We start from the raw sequence: 19,946 nt of genomic DNA on the forward strand, positions 1-19,946 counted from the left end.
TCCTCGTCTAAAAGGTAGACGGGGAGGTGTCGCTGCACTTCACAATAATTATTTTAGCATCTCTCAGAAGTCTAATTTTAAATACAATTCTTTTGAAGTCATGGTACTTCACGTATCAACACCTAATACTAAGGACAAAACATTTTTTAAATTTATTCTAACTATTGTATATAGGCCAAAAAAAATTGGTGGGTTCTTATCAGATCTAGTACTGGACGCAGATCCTTGTCGTTGGTGACTTTAACATCCATGTAGATAATGATACAGATGCCTTGGGAATGGCTTTCAAAAATACTCTTAAGACCATGGGCGTGTGTCCATGGAGTTATGTGTCATGACCCACTCACCTTCGTAATCATAATTTAGATTTAATACTATCTTACGGTACAAATGTGGACGATGTTAAAATCCTTCGGCAGTATGAAGACATTTCTGATCATTATCTGATATTATGTTTGCTTCACTGGCCTACAGCTGCAAATCAAACTAGTTTTCTTTAAGTAAACTAAATTATAGGTATTTCGTACAGCATGGAAGGATAGTACTCGAAAATACAGGAATGCCATAAAAATGTCTAGATCCGCCTACTTTTCATCACTAATAGAAGAAAACCATCACAGCCCTTGGTCTTTATTTAACACACTGGCTAAATTAATAAAAAATAAGTTGTCAGCGACTTCAGATTCTGATTGACAGCATAACAATGATGAATTTATGAACCATTTCACTAGTAAAATCCAAGATATTAGTGTAAAAATTATAACAATGCAACCAGAAGTTAAACCCGCTGAACAAACTAACTACAGCACCCCTAAATAGAAATTGCAATTATTTTCTACCGTAGATCAAGATGAACTGTCTAACATCATTAGATCATATAAATCAACAACATGCATGCTACACTCTATACCTAGAAAACTACTGAAAGAAATGCTCCCAGAAATTATAGATCCTCTCCTCAGTATTATTAACTCCTCTGACATTAGGACATGTGTCTAAAGCGTTTAAGGTGGCTGTCATAAGGCCCCTGGTCAAAAAACCCAAACTCGACCTTAGAGAACTAGGGAATTACAGGCATATATCGAATTTACCTTTTATATCTAAAATTCTGGAAAAAGAAGTTTCAACAATTATGGCCCTTCCTCCAAAGGAATGACATTAATGAAGAATTCCAGTCGTGATTTCGAGCATATCACAGTTCAGAGACTGCTTTGATCAGAGTTACAAATAATCTGCATCTGCGTCTGACCATGGCTGTGTTTCGTTGTTGGTGCTGCTAGAACTTAGTGCCGCATTTGACACCATTGACCACAGCATACTTCTACATAGACTTGAAAATTACGTCGGCATTAACGGAATAGCATTGAAAATGTTTAAGTCTTATTTATCCGACCGTTTTCAATTTGTAGCAATAAACAATGAGGTGTCCCGCAAACCACAAGTCCAGTACGGTGTACAACAGGGCTCAGTCTTAGGGCCTCTTCGCATTATACATGCTATCTCTAGGAGATATAATAAAGCAAAAAGGAATTAACTTTCACTGTTATGCTGATGATACTCAACTTTATATTTCCTCGAAGCCTCATGAAACACATCAGTTCCGTCGAATAATGGAATGCATAGTAGGGACATGCAGAAAAAACTGGATGAGTAACAATTTTTTACTACTTAACTAGGACAAAAGGGACGTGTTACTTACTGGACCGAAAACAGTCATACGTAACAACCAAGAATACTGCTTAACTATTGATGGATACTCCATAAAATCCCCGTCGTCAGCTAAGAATCTTGGCGTTGTATTCGATAGTACTTTGTCATTTAAGAGCCATTTCGCCAACACTGTAAAATTGCATAGGGCTGCAGTCCTCTTAGAAAAACTCCAACTGGTTCAAAACGCGGAAGCTCAACTTCTATTGTATTAAAGGTCCTCCACGTGCATTACGCTCTCAGGCATCCTGTCACTTGGCAATACCTAGAATTTCAAAATCAAGTGCAATCCTTTTCTTATCTAGCTCCTAAACTTTGGAATATTCTTCCCTGCACTGTCCGGGAGGCAGACACACTCTGTCAGTTTAAATCTAGACTAAAGACGCATCTTTTCAATCTGCATACAATACACTTCCATAATATTAATCCTCCGAGGATTTAGGCTGCATTATTTAGATCAACCAGAACCAGGAACACATCCAACAACAACTGATGTACTTGTTGCATCAAAGAGTGCAGAACAGTAATATACTCTCAGCCAGTCTTGTCTCTTTGTTCCAAGGTTACCGCAGGATGCAGTTCATGCCCAGACTGATGGCAGAGCTTAGAATGGGAAGCGCTGACCTGACAAGAGCTGATAACAGGAATCCCCTGGTTGGGCCTTGGTTCTCCTGAGGTTTTTTCTCGATTGGAGTTTTGGGTTCCTCGCCACCGTTTGCACTAGTGCAAAACAGGGGGCGCTGCTTCAGAATTTAGAAGTTAGACATAATTAATATTGCATATAAGAATTTATAGTCTGTTTAATATTTGACCTGTGGTTCTCTCTCCTTTATCTCAAATGTGTGTTTTCACTGTGCGTGTGTCCGAGTGTGTTTGCGTGTGTGCGTCTATGTCGATGTGTGTAAGTATGTATGCATATTGTGTGTGTGGAGCATTTGTATGTCTGTCTTTTCTGTTTTCACCTTTTTTCTGGTCTGTACAGTTGTATGACTTTAGTTGTTTTACTTGTAGTCAATATGTCTCTTGTACAGCTGCTTTGTATAATCGGGCCCCGGTTGCATCTAGCAACCCAGAAAACGTGAAAACTAAGAACCGAGTCAATTTGTTTAGGTGTGCCTTTCCCTGCAAGCATGTGAGAAATCGAGCCGTACAGATTTCGCTCCGATTGTGATGTCCAAAGCGGATTTTATTATAATGTAACCCCCCTTAATCTACACAGTTCCACCCACAGGTACACCCAATGTACGTGACGCCATGGCTAAAGTTCGTGGACAGCATGCAATACAGTCGCTGCACAGAGTCCAATCCTAGTAAGAGACGGGTGGATTTATTAGTGGAAATCCATCTAAAACCATATGTAAAAACCTACTTGTTTGCACGAATCACTTCAATCCGGAATGCTTTTTCAACCTGGGACAGCACAAGCAGGATTAGCTTTAAAGTTGTTCCTCAAGATAGATCTAGACCAACTGAATGAGACAAAACTGCCGATGTGAGTAATATTTCTCAACAGTCTGAATTGATGTAAATGTACCGTATATAAAGGAGGATAACGTTAGCTTATGATAGCGAAGGGAGCTACGTAAGTCACAGGCTCAATAGAACATTCAAAGCCAGTGTATTACTTTCTGTATATGAGTGCAGATGGAGACTTGGAGTTTAGCTGTATGAATGTTAATACATTATGTGATTTAATATGTTTAGTTGCGGCAAGCTGCTTGTTTTATTAATGAACAGGGGCGAACACTGCAGGTTAGTATCGTATTAAACGTCTCTAATCATTCGTGTATTTTGCCATGTCTAACAGTTTGTCAAAGGTTGAGTTAAAATCCAGTTTGAAAAATATATATTTTTGTTATACTTTTAGCGCAAAAGCATGCAAGCACTGTGGCCATTTCTCAGCAGTAAGATTGCGTGTTTCTTCTTCCAAGCTGTTGTCTAAATCCCTTAAGAAGCTTTGCTTGTTAGGAGGGGAAGTCACTACGTGTGGAGCACTAGCTCAGGTATAGGGGTTCACCTCGTGAGGGAAACTCAACTATACTTGGCTTGAACTAGGAACCGCTCCGCCCGGCTTGTAAACACGAAAGTGCTTCGTGATGGACGGAATGCTTATACTTCTCCCAGTGGAGTAAGTAAGGAAGCTGGAATAGCGCACTGACTCACCTGATGAAGGGGAGAAGGCTGTTTGGAGACAGCTCTTCCCTTCTGCAATCCTCCAAAACAGACAAAGAGCTGCTCTGAGTTTCTGAAGCCATGTGTAACCAAGGTCACTAGTCCGCAATTGCACCAAACCAACAGATGGGGTTCGCCCTTGAGAACATTTCGCTTTGACTGGTTTTGAAACAGACCAATGAAACTGGCGAAAGAAATTTGGATGCCAGACAAAGTTTAAAAACTGAAGAAAAGTATCGTGTTATGCCAAATGATGATGTTTCTGTACATCGGGGAAAGTACAGGTCGGAGACCATAGGTGAGTGCATGTTAAAAGTGACCAATCAAAGGATCAGAGAATTCTGCCATTGTCCCGCCTCCAAAGTCTCCGAAGTCAACTCGATGAGCGAGCAAGTGTTAAGAAGTTGCAAGAGCAAATAAAGAATTGTGTGCGCGCTCGTCAAAGAGTCTGCTCGTGGACTGAGTTTTGCACGCAGAGCAGAAATGCTTTTCCGTGCGCGGATACTGTTTTGCGCTCTCGCGAGGGTGTTTACACTCGTGAACTGTTCTGCGAGTTTAAATAACACGCACACGTGTGGTTTTCCTGCGCGCGAGTTTTGAGTCTGAGTAAACGCTATAGCCCATGTTCGTCAGACACAGCAACATGCGCGCGACCTTTTAGACACAGAGACGTGGGCTTGGAGAAATATACAATCGAAGAACAGAAGGAAAACAAGAAGAAGAAAACTTGTTGATGGGCCTGTGGTTCACTGTTTACTGTATCTTTACAAGAGCGTTTCATAACGCACACAAATGTGTGCATGGGCGTAAATCTCATTTATACCGTGGCCGCTAGGTGTCAATGCGCTGCAACAGAAGAAAACACATGCAAACAAAAAAAACAAAAGCAAATTCAGAAAGCATCTTCATTAATTTGGCAACGGATTGTCGTCTGAATTTGCTTGTGTTTTTTTGTGTTTGCATGTGTTTTCTTCTGTTGCAGCGCAGTGACACCCAGCGGCCACCGTACATTTAACAGTGGGGGGGACAATACACATCAAATTTCTCAAGAGCAATTTTTGAAGGGGACACAAATAATACAGTCAAAATTGTTCTTACTACGACACAAAGCGACCATATGCATTGGGTTCATAGGTTTATCATGCAGACTTGCAGTCATAATATAACTGAACTGAACTGTGACATACTGTAATACAAGTGAACAATAAAGCTTTATTCCATTTATATATTTTTTGTCTCTGTTGTGAAGACAGGAAATAAATACAAAAACACAGTACCCATGATACTTTAAGTATTTTTAAACACTTTAACACTTCTAAAATGTTATCCTGATTTATAATGCAACATCGCTTGACAAAGTCACCGTACATCGACATAAATGAGTGGTTGTTATTTTCCCCGGTTGTGCACTGCCTCCGCCAACAAATCTTTTGTTCATGTTCGTGTACCCAAACAAACAGTAACAGTGACAGATGCTTAAATTCTGTGTCGTACTCGTTGATGAATTGCCAGAGTTTCAGTAAACGGTATGTTTAGCTTATCCGCTGCGCACATACTTCACAAAATATATGCTGAGAAAACGACCTTCTCCAACTGTATGAAGGCCGTACACCATTTGTGGTGCTAATTATAGTGCCAGTGTAACAGGTACAGAATGTAACTAGTTTATTGCTTAAATTAGAATTACACAAAAAGCGTATTTATTGTGTTTACCTGATATTCTGTCTATGTGTGCGCCTTCCCCTTTAAATATTCTGTGAACGGTGTTTTATGGAACTTCCGGTCTGTTCACCGCCTCTTCCTTTTTCACACTGGCTGTGCATGAGAGAGGTAGGTTCCTGTTGATCTCAGACCAATTGGTGTAATATTTGGTTAAAAGTCATTCTTTTATATATTCTGTTTTAATGAGACTGGTGATATTGTCTTACGTGTATATTTTATCATGGTTTTGTATACTTTCATTTAGTTTTATCTATTGTTTGTTTTACTGATGTACGTGGAACACGTGGGTTAAATGTTACACATCTTTTCTGTTAACAGAGGGACAAAAGGGTAAGACCCACTAAGACGCAAAAGGGTAAGACTGTTTATTATTTTCCATCAGATATGTTACAATTGTCACTCATCACATTTGTTTTCTGCTATTTTGTCTGTTCACCTCCTCTGCCCTTTTCGCACTGGCTGTGCATGGGAGAGGGACAAAAGGGCAAGACACACTGTAAGACTGTTTATTATTTTCATCAGTGATTATAAGAAGGGTCGAAACGATATCTGATGTCCAAGTGTTTACTACCCCATACGAGAAAACACAACGCAGACTACACAGTTCACACGTGGTGCCGTGACCATTCCGGATCCTCTGATCAGCGCTTCGCAGATCGCCGTGGTTGCATGACGACTCAACATTTTTCCTCCCATGCTTCTTCGCTGCCATTACGAGTGGATGCTACATTCTAGCGTTTGTGAACGCGTGACTTCACGAGTCTATCTGTTTCGTCAGAAAAGAACGGTAAACAGTTTGAGTTTCTGATCAACGAGACTTCTTTCTGGAAAACTTTTATTCGTCTTGGATGTTTGTTCATTGAGAGAGACTGTGTGATTTGGACCGCGTGATACCTCAGCGACATCCACCATCGTATCCTTTAACCGGTCAACGTGTGTTGAATTACTGATGATGCTTTTTGATCGTGAAATGGTTGATAATTGCCTTTGGAAAATGAGACAATATTTTATATTGAAAGTGTAAAGATTTTTTTATTTTATTTGAATTGTGCTTGTCATATTTACCTGTGTTGGTTTGAATTTAACCGTATTTTAAGGTTACATTTGTGTGAATTCGTAACTCAAAGGAGGTTTTGCAGTTTGAGTTAAATTCAACAGTAGTTATTTTTCACGTTTTATGTGTTTTCACTTTGGATTTGAGACATGTTTGAGGATACAGGTAATAACCATCTCAGCCCTATAAAACAATCTGCTGCAGCTTTCCCAATGGGCAGGGGTAGTGGACCTGCAATTTATCACTATGTGCGGGAATCTGAAAGTCAATCTTGTTGTTATGGGAGAGGGAGGAGTGCTAATTTATTTTGTTCCAGACTATATGCACACTGTTGATTCAGGGATTGGTGCTTCTATGGGCCCAGCAGCTAGCTCTACTCCAATCACTCGCCCAGTTACTGAACGTGTTTTTTCTACCGAGACATTAGGGAACATAATTTCAGATTTGGCTCAGAAAATTGGGGAGAGTATTTCAGCCAGCCTTAATATTGCGAACCAACCTAGCCCAGCACAGCCTGATTGTCCTGCCAGTTTCAGCATTCTAGTGAGTGTATTGATGCATCTAGTCTGAAGGTGATAGTTCAGCAAGATTCAGTACCTCCACCATTCTTCAGGGGCGATAAGAGTGATTCATTTACAGTCCACGAATGGGAGGATATGATGTGCGGTTATTTGAGCAGAATGAAGTCCAAAACGCAAACTGATGTTTCTAATCTCATCATAAGCAGACTGGCTCGAAAAGTAAGAGATGTTGTCAAGGTGTCCATACGAAGTCGTCCTGAACTGAATGCAAGTGAACTTCCAAACGCAGTGTTTGACATACTGAAACGCAACATTAGTGAGTTGTTTTACTCAAATATGCCTATGGCTGATTTCTATAATACCGTACCACGAGCGGATGAAAGTCCCATGGACTACTGGATACGTCTTAACACGGCCATAGACTTTGTTAAGGAATGCTTACGCAGAGGTAATAAGATCGTTGAGGATCCTGCTGCAGAAGCTGTCATGATGTTTGTTTCACATTGTCCGGACTCAAGTCTTGCTTTGTCTTTTCCAGTTTATACCAGCTGAGAAGTGGAGCGCAGCCGAGGTCCAGGAGCGGTTAGACTGTTACCAGAGAGATCTAAGTATTTGGATTTTGATTTGGATTCAATTTATTGTCATTACACATATACAAGTACAGTGTAACGAAATGGATTTAAGAAGAAAAATACAGCATAACATGAGGAAAGTGGTGAGAAAAACTGATACACATGATACACCATAGACAAGACTTGCAACAGGGTAAAATAATCCAGCTCCGGCAAGCAGCCATCCGGTCCAGTGCCATTCCGGCGCTGCTCACAGACCCGCTTGTCAGGCTGGCGGTTCAAAGCTACGGAGGCGTGGGATCGGGTCAGGGCAATGTCTGTATGTGTGTGTGTGTGTGTGTGTGTGTGATAGTTCTGAGTCTGTAGAGTGGGCAATGAACGCAAGATCGTCTCACTGCAGTGCTCTCAAAGGGTTCATTTTCCAGCTGCGGCCTTGTCCAAGGCCATTGCTGGATCCAGGGAGCCGAAAAAGATAAGATTGCAATTGTTTAGTCGGGAAACCGTATACCAAATGTCACGGCAACCCTCATTGTCCATTGTCAATTCTGATCTCATATACCATCAATTTTCCTTTCCATAGCTGTTAAGATCTCCCTGATAACAACCATATTTAGATTAATAGTCTCAGTCTCAATGCTGATCGCTCTTCCCGCAGATTCAATCGATACGGGCAGCCTTGTGAGGCTTTGGACAGCTGTTCCCGTTTTATGAATTCTTCGATAAACCAGGGCAAAGCCTAATCCAATCAGCACAAGACCTGTTATCATGGTTCAGAATAAATAAATATCTTCGATGTCTTCCACGGAAAGAGCCGCCAGACACCCGATCCGCCATCTCTCCCACCCATCCATCGTGTAGCCAGCTGCGAACGTTCCGTCAGGGTAGACAGGTTCCCCCGAACCCAAGCTTCTCGTCGAGAAAATGGTGTCAATTGCGTTGAGAGACCAGTTGATCAGATTCATAATTTTCCAAGTTTGGAGAGCAGTGCAGACAGAGTCTCTCAATAGATGAGACGAGACGAGACAAGAGATAAAAGCAGGGAAAATAAGGGCAAGGACGGGGAGTGAAAAAATGTGAGCGCCTCCGCTGAGAGCCAAACGAGAAGAGGCTCTCAGCTTCATCAGGAGAGCTTCATCAAGGTTGCATCAAACAATGTCTTTGCCAGCTTGCAACCAATACACTACAACGCCATGCCTTGATCATGTGTCCATTTCTCCAAAGCTGCCTGCTTTTACGCCAGTCCAGTCATTGCCTCCGGAGAGTCAGCTTAACCCCAATGCTGTTTCGTTCTCTCCAGACACCATTCTTCAACATATGGTTGGCATGATGGATGTCCTGTCTTTGTGTACTGCTTCTTTGACTTCACCTAGCCATGTTCATTCAGTCAAAATTCCGAACTTCAAGCCCAATATAGATTCTGCTTGTGGGGTCTGTAAATATAAGGAACACACTACATTCATGCACTGTAGACGTCACAGACTATGTCGTCACTGTTACAGTCCTCGTAATTTCAAGAGTGACTGTCCCAAAGCAGCATGCCCTGTGACACCCTCAGACATCGTTCAGTCAAAACGCTCAGTATGTCCTGTACACTTAACGAAGAGAGTGAATCAAAGTTGCAATTCTTCCACATACTGAAGCTGTACCAAGTAATGTAATCCTTGTTGGCTGTGGTGGCCTCACAGTTAAGCCAAAGTGTACATACTTTTAAGTGAGGATTTAAGTGAGCTGTTCCGACTCTTGCAGTACCTGGACAAAGAGACGAATTCATCATCGGAAGCAACGTGATCAAGGGCATGATACAGAAGATGAAATCTCATGATAAGTACTGGGAGCTTGTTTCCTGCAGTAAAACTGATCCTGAGTGTGAGGAATTCCTCGACCTTCTGAGCTGCATTTCCAGGTGGTCTGGTCCTCAGCAACCTGATAAACTCGGTACTGGTAAACTCCGCCAAGCAGTCACTCTACTTCCCAGGCGTGAGTATCTCGTTTGGGGTAAACTGCCCTCGGATGTCCCCGTTTCTCCTGGTAGTACAGTGATTGTTGAACCTACCACTGCACGCTCATCTCCTAAGAACATTATTGGCGGACGTGTAGCAACTCCGATGTGGGGTGACCGTGGGGTGACCGCACATCAAGCTGACTGTCTTGCAGCTTTAGGAGGCAATGCCTTTTTCAGTACTATGGATTTAACTTCTGGATTCTATAACATCCCTCCTCATGTTTCTGACCGTCGTTACACCGCTTTTACAACTCCAATGGGCTTGTACGAATATAACTGGGGGTCTGTGCAACAGGGTCTGTGCAACAGCCCTGCGTCTTTCATGCGTATGATGCTCAGTGTTTTCGGTGACCTTAACTTTTCCAGTCTTCTATGTTACTTGGATGACCTTTTGCTCTTCGCCCCTTCTGAATAAGAAGCACTGAGACGCTTGGAAACAGTGTTCACCAGACTGAGATCTAGTAACCTGAAATTAGCACCTAAAAAGTGTCACTTTCTGAAAAATTCTGTGAAATTCTTGGGCCACTTGATTGACGGTACTGGTGTGTCAGAAGACAATGAGAAAGTGAACGTTTTCTCTGCTTTACAAAAAGGGGATCTAATGAAGGAAGATGGGATTACACCTTCGCAAAAGAAAGTCAGATTTTTCCTTGGTATGGTCTTGTACTACCAATCCTTTATTCCTGGTTGTTCCCGTATTGCCAGACCCGTTCAACCTGACGGCTGGTCCAAAACGTTCCGCAAAAGGTCCTGGTGGTCATAAGAGAGCAGGTACTTTTCGAAAGTTAAATCCTCTGGACTGGACCCCAGACTGTGATGTAGCCTTTGAAGAGCTTAAAAGAACTCTTGTAGACAGTGTGGTTTTAGCACATCCAGATTTCGAACGCCCTTTCTTGCTCACTACTGACGCATCCTTAGATGGCCTAGGTGCTGTTCTATCTCAGATATCTGACAGTGGAGACAAGGCTAGACCTATAGCCTTTGCTAGCAAAGCTTTGAACCACAACCAAAAAAAGTATCCCGCACATAGATTAGAGTTCCTGTCTTTAAAATGGGCAGTGTGTGACAAATTCAGTCACTGGCTTAAAGGACATGAGTTTACTGTGTGGACGGATAACAGTCCGCTTACATATATTCTGACCAAGCCAAAGCTGGATGCTTGCGAGCAGCGCTGGGTGTCGAAACTTGCACCGTACTCAATGTAGTCGCTGATGTGCTCAGTAGAGATCCGTTTGTCAAGCCTGTGGGTCAGCGACTTCTATCAGTGCCCTATTCTACACTGTTGGGAGAAGTACAAGGTGTTGACGTTGGAAATGTGCAAAAAGTGTTCAGACTTACCTGTCAACCGCAGTCATTAAGATCGGACTCCCTTGACGTCTGCCTTAATGTTTCATTGTCTGACGATGATGTATCATCAGTACTGTCTTCTTGTGATGAATGGGAAACTGGAACTGCATGTAGAGCCCCATCAGTCGCAGAGCATTTTAACTCTTTCATCTGTGGTGACAAAGAAGTGTTTCATTTCCTTTCCCTGACCGACTTGCGTGACCATCAGCGCAAAGATCCTGTCATTTCCAGAGATTGTCATTATGTCGGCAGAGAGCGCAGACCATCAAGACGTGAACGTGCCAATGAGAATCTGTACGTGTTACGAATTTTGACGCAATGGGATACACTTTCAGTGCTATTCAGAGTTATTAAAGACCCGCTCACAAAGCACAAGAGATTTCAATTTGTCTTACCTGCGTCTGTGAAATATCGAGCACTTTCTGGCATTCATGACCTAGCTGGTCATCAAGGACAGCCACGCACTTTGTATTTGGGCCGTCAGAGATTTTTCTGGCTCGATATGGAGCGTGATGTGTGAGATTATGTGAAGAAATGTCCCAAGTGTGTCTTCAGTAAAACTCCTGAGCCTGCAGCTAGAGCCGCCCTCGAGAGTATAAAGACAACAGGCCCGCTGGAACTCGTGTGCATCGACTTCTGGTCTGCTTAGGATCGACACAACAGATCTGTGGATGTTCTAGTTATAACGGATCACTTCACAAAGCTTGCTCTTGCATTTCCATGTATGGATCAAACTGCGATTTCCCCAACGCATCCATTCAGACCAGGGAGCTTCATTTGAGAGTGAACTGATTGCTGAGCTTCTCGAATTAGCTGGCATTGACAAGTCCAGAACTACACCTTATCACCCGATGGGGAATGGTGGTACTGAAAGATTCCTGTTGATCTCAGATCAATTGGTGTAATATTTGGTTAAAAGTTATTATTTTATTCATTCTGTTTCAGTGTTTGTCTTACGTGTATATTTTATCATGGTTTTGTATACTTTCATTTAGTTTTATCTATTGTTTGTTTAACCAATGTACATGGAACACGTGGGTTAAATGTTACACATCTTTTCTGTTAACAGAGGGACAAAATTGCAAGACTGTTTATTATTTTCCATCAGGTATGTTACAATTATCACTTGTCATATTTGTTTTCTGCTATTTTGTCTGTTCACCTCCTCTGCCCTTTCACACTGGCTGTGCATGGGAGAGAGGGACAAAAGGGCAAGACACACTGTTAGACTGTTTATTATTTTCCATCAGTGATTAAATGAAGGGTCAAAACGATATCTAATGTCCGAGTAGTTACTACCCCATATGAGAAAAACACAACGCAGACTACACCGGTCACACCAACATCACAAAATTGTAACCGGTATGTTCACGGCTGTGTGTGACACAGGACCTGAATGGCAGGATCGGTTTCTAATTGTGCCCGTTAATGTTCACATCATGCCAGGTCGCCAAAAATAAAACAATTCATGGGAAACTGCTTCGGCGTCGTAGTTGCAGTGCGTGACGTTCTATGTAACAAGCTAACGTTAACTAGCTAACGTTTACTAGCCAAGTAACGTTTTAATTGCTAACATAGCAGATTCATGGAAAAATACATCGGTAATCAGCAAGATGGAACAACTAATTTTTTAATGAATCGGCATCAACTACATTAAAGAGAATCACTTAATTTAATGTGAATAAAATAGCCTTCTTAATGGAGTTCAACAACCACTGATGAACTGAGCCGCATAATGTTACCTGACATGAACGTCTTGCGCAATGCGCAGGTAGGATGAACGGGGAGAGCAGGCCATGGGCCAAACGACTGTGAGGCCAAACAAACTTAAAACACATTTTTTCCTTATGAATTCTCTTCTAATTACACAATTAGTTTAGGTAAACATAAATAAAAATAAAATAAATTTATAACGATAGAGAATTCAAGTTTAATTGACTTGGGGGACGCAACATGAGAAAACATCAGTTTGGTCTAAAATCAGTTTGTATTTCATATAAAAGAGCACTGCAGATGTTCTAGATCATTTTAGGAAATGCTCTGAGTGTAGTTAAATGTGTTGTAAATGCAGAACTCTGCAGGTTCAGAGCCCCCCCCCCCAACCCTCATAACCTCACAACCCTCAATTGCTACTCATGCACACATATATAGATAGTAAAAATCAATTAAATGAAATAATTTAATAATAAATTAAATGGTTAAAAATTTGAAATTTAAAAGATTTTAATGACATTTTTACTTGAATAATAAATCAAATGTTCAGGCTACTGTCAATAACTGCTTATTTTTAGAAGGTGTCATTTCATTTTGTTTGTTTTCATGCTGTTGTTTACCAATTTTTTTCTACCACAGAACACACATTCTGGCCAAGACTTGTCCTTCAATAAAATCTAAATTTAAGTTTTGTCAGAGCATCTAAATTTTTTCATAATTTCTGACAAAGAATTACCGCATTTACATTTGTAACGAGCAAGGCGGGACGAGAATAGTTATTTTATATAAGATATAACTTTTTGACTACATTGTAAGCACATTATTTTTTTAAACCTACAAAATATTTTTATATAAAATGATTAGTGTAACATTTTATGCAACTTTATTACACCTCAATGTATGTCAGCTCCCGCGCCCATCATGTGAACTCTGGCGTAGACCCCAGGTTGGGAACTACTGGCCTATACTATTAAGTTGTGTAGACTACATTGACATTGGGACTAGATGGAATTTACAGAAATCATTCTCTTCTGTGTGTATATTTGCAAAATAGTGCTTAAAATATTGGCGTTGAGATTCATTTTATCTAAGTCACTAGCTACTTCAGTACTAACAAATTGAGAGACAAACTATTTCTCTAGTTACTTGTACGTTTACTTGAGTAAAAATTTTGGCTGCTCTACCCACCTCTGGTTTTGATCTTTTGCCCATTTTTGGACTTGCATTTCTGGATATATGAATTCTACCTTGGTGGCTTCCCTGTTTTGAACAACTGCCCTTTTTAGTTTCTGTTGTATTTGTTAATTGACTCTAACCTAAAGTGACGAGTCACCCCTGGCGCAATCAGCATCGCCACGGAGACAAAGACAATCAGAGCGGCACAGCTGCCGGTCGTTACCACCTGAAGCTAATTCTGGGTGGCCTCAAAAGCCACTACCCAAACAGAAGAAGGTGAGAAACGTCTCCCTCAGACCTGGATGCTAATGACTGCAGTATCTTATCTGTCTTTACAGGATCCGACGCTTAACAACCAGCAGCACCGCGCATATTGGAACACGGAAGTAACTGGACCGCAGCAGATAGACTTACAGTGCCTCGGGAAGAGGAAGATAAACGCACCCCCCCCCCCCCCCCCCCGAGACGTTATTCAAGCACGTATCGGGGCATCTTTACAGATACCTTGACAGTCTCACTACTCCTCAATTAAATACTCTTCGGGGCAGGGGCCCGTTTCAATAAGGAAGTTCAACCAACACTGAGTTAAAATCTGAACCCTGAGTTGATTTACTCAGAGAATCGTTACTCTGAGTTTTCAGTTTCAGAACAGCTGATTTGAGTTAGTTTAATCAACCCTGAGTAAGTTCACTCTAGGTTACGCGCGTGCAGCATGGCGATGAAAAGCCATCATCAATTGAGTGAAGATAGCACGATTCACCATGGCAACGGCACGTGACAAAAAGCGCTCTGTTCATTTCTCGCCAATCAAATTGAAGGAACTGTTACAAGCGTATAGTGAATATGAGCAGATATTTAGAAAAAAGTGCAACACAGCCGCAGCAGCAAAAGAAAGAGAGTTGGCGTGGGAGAAAAGTGCTTCACGTGTTAATGCGCAAGTTTATATGTCAATCACTTTTATATTTATTTTGTTGAAACTGTGAAAATGTAAATTATATTTAACTCTCTTGCTCTCATGTAGGTGAAATCCTTCTGCAATAAAAAGATCTTGGCAGCAGCTGAATATGAAATATACGACGGTGTCGTAAAAAAAAAGATTTCGAGAATAAAGTCGAAATGTTACGAGAATAAAGTCGAAATGTTACGAGAATAAAGTCGAAATGTTACGAGAATAAAGTCGAAATGTTACGAGAATAAAGTCGAAATGTCAAAATCTGACATGAACTACGAATTAACTCACTGATTCAGATGACGTACTTAAACATAATTTAAACTCTTAAACTACAACTTTCACGAAAATAAAATACGTATTACGACGAGTTTATTCTCGTAACATTTTGACTTTATTCTCGTAATCTTGAATTTATGTTATTTTTAACGTGGCACTAAAACGCCGTGGTAGAAATACAATAACATCATTCATTCAGGAAAGTTTAAAGAAATAAAATAGTCTTGCTAGTAGGATGACTGATTGGGAAATGTTAAATATACTTCTTAAACTGGCCTTAAAAGTTAAGATAAAACGTCCAAACGGGGCCTCAGAATTCTCTCCCGACATAAATATAATTCTGTGCGAATTAATGCAGCTTCCTCATCTATGGGTTCATGAATAAACGAACATGCTATTTTAAGTTCTGTGTGACTAAATAGAGCGCGATTAGGAACTCTAATCAATAAACATATGACGTATGTCATTTCAACCCGCTCGCGCTTCGAAAAGGGGGCGGAGATTGTAACAAACCCTGCGTTTGCGGAATAAAACCTGCTCCCGACCAGGTTAGGTTCACGGAGTAGGTTACTCTGGTTACTCACCCGGAGTATAAGATACCTCGATTTCTGAAATGGGCTTGACTTACTCCGCGGTCGCGGGTTTGACATTCCTCGCGTTCTGAAACCAAAAACCCTGAGTATTCCGTTTTCTGGGGTTGACTTACTCGGAGTTTGCACTTACCCTGCTTTCTGAAACGGGCCCCAGGTATATTGTACTTCTTGTGTACGTGTCATTGCTTCGACTGTCACAACTGGTCGAGAATGCGGGCATTGTGAAGAAGCTACGACATATACCAAGTCAATAAACTATCCTCTTATATCTGCTTTCTCTCTCTCTCTCTCTCTCGTGGGCTATCATGGAAGAGATTGTTTTCCGGCTGGCTGAAGTTGTGGTGCGGCAACAGCGTTTCCCTGAGCAGTTGGCCCAGAGACAAGAAAGCACCGACCAGATGCTGGGACTATTGAGAGAGACCGCAGCGTCCCGGGCTCCCCTGCCAGAGGCAAGAACCACCGCGACCCATGTACTGACAAAGCTCACTGCCCAGGATGATATTGAAGCCTACCTCCACACATTCGAGGTCATCGCTTCGAGGGAGATGTGGGACAAAGCCGAGTGGGCAAGGATCCTGGCTCCTTTTCTGACTGGTGAAGCCCACGGAGCCTACTTCACTCTACAACCCCCAGCCAGCGAGAATTATGACGTCCTCAAACAGGAGATTCTCGCACGGATAGGTTTGTCCGGTAAACCCTCCGCACTCCAGGTGGCTGAGCGTGTGGTGGTGGATCGATTACTACGGTCCCTTCCTCAATGGTTTCGGACGGCGGTCAGCATGCGGGGTCCAACCTCCATCCTGGAAGACGTAGATGCAGTGGGGCTGGCGGAAGTATCAGCAGCCCGGGACGCGGGAGAGAGGGGGTCCCCCGAAGGGTAAACCCAGGGTGGCGAGCTGCGGAGGGCACCTCGAGGCCGGTACTCAGACCCGGAGCAGCAACTCTCCCGGACCAGCACATGCCTACAGAACCGGGAACCTCTGGACCCCGCTTGGCTGGCCGCTGTGTGCTACACCAGGCTGTGCCTTCTAATGCTAGCAGGCAAACCGTGAGAGTGGACGGTCGTCTAGTGACCGCGACCTTTGACTCCGGCAGCTCTGTCACACTGGTTCAGCCCGGGGTGGTTCGGCAATGCCATGGAGGTAAGTCCTCCATCCCGATCACCTGTGTCCACAGAGATACCCGCAACGTGCCCGCTCGACGGGTGACCGTGGCCGCAGGTCCGGGATCGTGGACGCTGGAGGTTGGGATTGTGGATGACCTCGCGGTGCAGATGTTGCTGGGACAGGATTGGCCCGGGTACGACCAGCTGTTGGCGAACACCGTGCAGACAGCCAGCCGTGGGGATCGACCTCGGAGATACAGACTCCAAAGTCAACGGAAGCCGCGTCCAGTCACGATGGCTACAGAGAGTGAGCCAGAGGGTGAGTGCACCAACCCTAATGTGTTTGCTGACATCTTTCAGCAGGTAATGGGAAGTGGCTCGTTCGGACGGGAGCAACGGGAGGACGAACGGTTGCGGAACTGCTGGAACCAGGTCAGAGTCGTGGACGCGAAGGACCGCCAGCCTGGTCCGCACCCCCTCCCACACTTCGTGATCAAGCAGGGTCTGCTTTACTGTCCTGCCTTGAGATGGGGGGAGGAAAAGCCGCTACTAGTCGTACCCAAGTCCAAGATCGAGATGGTTCTGGAGTTGACACATACCCACCCCATGGCAGGACATCTGGCGGCCGCAAACACCGCACAACGAATCAGGGACAGGTTCCTCTGGCCAGGTCTCGAAGCGGAAGTCAAGAGGTTCTGTCAAGACTGTCCTACCTGCCAACAGAAATCCCCCCAGCGTTCTCCCCCCAGCCCGCTTATCCCACTCCTGGTAAATGAGGTGCCCTTCGAGCGCATAGGGATGGACCTGGTAGGACCACTGCCAAAGTCTGCCCGGGGACACGAGTACATCTTGATTATCGTGGATTACGCTACTCTGTACCCAGAAGCCCTGCCCCTACGGAAGGCCAAGGCAATAGCCAAGGAACTCTCTTCAGCCGCATGGGTATACCCATGGAAGTCCTGACTGACCAGGGAACTCCATTCATGTCCCGGCTGATGGCGGACCTCTTCCACCATTTAAAGGTGAAACAACTGAGAACGTCGATATATCATCCCCAGACGGACGGATTGGTCGAACGCTTCAATCAGACCCTCAAGAGGATGCTTCGACGAGTGGTGGGAGAGGATGGGCACCACTGGGACCTTCTGCTACCATATGTGCTTTTTGGAATTTGGGAAGTGCCCCAGGCATCTACAGGGTTAACACCTTTCGAACTCCTTTTTGGCCGTCAACCCCGCGGATTATTGGATGTCGCCAGAGACGCCTGGGAACAGCAGCCTGCACCTCATCGCAGTGTAATAGAACACATCCAACAAATGCAGTCCCGAATTGACAAAGTGATGCCTATGGTCAAAGAACATCTTGTCGAGGCCCAGCGCGCCCAGCAGAGGTGGTATGACTGCCCTACCCAACCTAGTGAGTTACAGCCGGGTGTAGGATCTGGCCAGCTCTCCTAAGGAGAAATGGACCCCGGAAACAGAACAGGCCTTTCAGACCCTGAAGGAGGCCCTGGCATCCTCCCCAATCTGATACATCCCGGACTTCGGCTGCCCTTTAATCCTCCAGACAGACGCATCCGACACAGGATTGGGAGCAGTACTGTCCCAAATAAAGGATGGAGCGGAACACCCCGTGGTTTACATCAGTCGGAAGCTCACCCCAGCGGAGACACGGTACACCACAGTGGAAAGGGAGGCCCTGGCCATAAAGTGGGCAGTCCTGGAGGATGTGGCCAGGATCGACATCTCGGTCAGGCAACACAACCCCCCCCCAACATCTATCTCCGTCTCCCCACAGGACTAGGCCGACACTTTGGGGGGGGGAGTGTGACGAGTCACCACTGGCGCAATCAGCATCGCTACGGAGACAATCAGAGTGGCATAGCTGCCGGTCGTTACCACCTGAAGCTAATTCTCGGTGGCTACAAAAGCCGCTACCCAAACAGAGGAAAGGTGAGCAACGTCTCCCTCAGACCCGGAAGTATTGGAACCCGGAAGTAACCGGACCGCAGCAGACAGACTTACAACGCCTTGGGAAGAGGAAGGAAAACGCAACCCCCCCCCCCCTAGACGTTACTCAAGCCCGTATCAGGGCAACTTTACAGATACCTTGACAGTCACACTTCTCCTCGATATAATACCCTTTGGGGATGGTATATTGTACTTCTTGTGTATGTGTCGTTGCTTCGCCAATCAAAAGGGCTTAAGTTATTTGCAGCTGAAAAGAAACTCTAAGAGAAACTATTTTCAGCAGTGGTTATACACTTTTTGACACTGTCGTATTCACTTGTGCACATTTCTGTTTCTACTGCACTGAAACGTTTCACATCTATTTCTTACCATGATAACCATCGAGATTCACATCGCCCATGTTTTCCACGGCCAAACCAAACATGGAATAGGCGGCGCCATCATATCTTTTAGGTGTTATTTTGTCCCAAGCCCCTTCCTTATTAATGTATACATAGACAGCCCCGCCAATATCTCCATCTTTAATGAAGTACTGAGGTGCTCCGACTACAATATCTTGCCACCTGTTAAATAATAAGAGCAGAATAATTATAAATGTATAAGCAATACAACAATATACTGACTAGTGCATGCAATATTTGATACCTGGCCAGCATTTGTCACTCATGCATGTATATTATAACACTGTGAGAACATGTACATGAGTATAAAACATGCTTAATAAAACAAACAATATATAGCTTTATAAATGTTGCAATTATTATAAAGCTTTTTAATGTTCCTGCTGAAAAGTGTATCTTACCCATCTGCATTGATGTCAAGTACTGTAAGGTCATAACCAAATGAAGAGGCAAGACCCTCTCCCTCAAGGATGTACTCAGCTGACAACATTGATGACTTATCTGCTTCCTTTCTTAGTAGCACAACAGATCCACTGTGATTTGCTCTTGGAGCTCCAGCTACAATAGTCAACTGACCTTTTTTAGTCAGCATTTTTCCAGAGTCCAAGGAGAAACCTATAACAGACACAACTAATCAGAGGGTGCCAACTAATTTGCTAACCA

The 19,946-nt window shown here is 43.5% G+C and overlaps 1 protein-coding gene across 2 annotated transcripts in view; it reads right to left on the bottom strand.

Moving 5' to 3' along the window:
- Window positions 1-19,946, bottom strand: part of itga6b (integrin, alpha 6b) — a 118,162-nt gene that overhangs the window by 51,019 nt on the left and 47,197 nt on the right. For both annotated transcript variants that reach the window (XM_056763722.1, XM_056763730.1), the window contains exons 6-7: window positions 19,685-19,898; window positions 19,252-19,445 (exon numbers count right to left, since the gene is read on the bottom strand). In XM_056763722.1, the coding sequence (XP_056619700.1) occupies window positions 19,252-19,445; window positions 19,685-19,898 (408 nt within the window). The remainder of the gene's footprint in view (window positions 1-19,251; window positions 19,446-19,684; window positions 19,899-19,946) is intronic.

Source organism: Triplophysa dalaica, chromosome 2 (assembly GCF_015846415.1).
Source record: "Triplophysa dalaica isolate WHDGS20190420 chromosome 2, ASM1584641v1, whole genome shotgun sequence".
Lineage (NCBI taxonomy): Eukaryota > Metazoa > Chordata > Actinopteri > Cypriniformes > Nemacheilidae > Triplophysa > Triplophysa dalaica.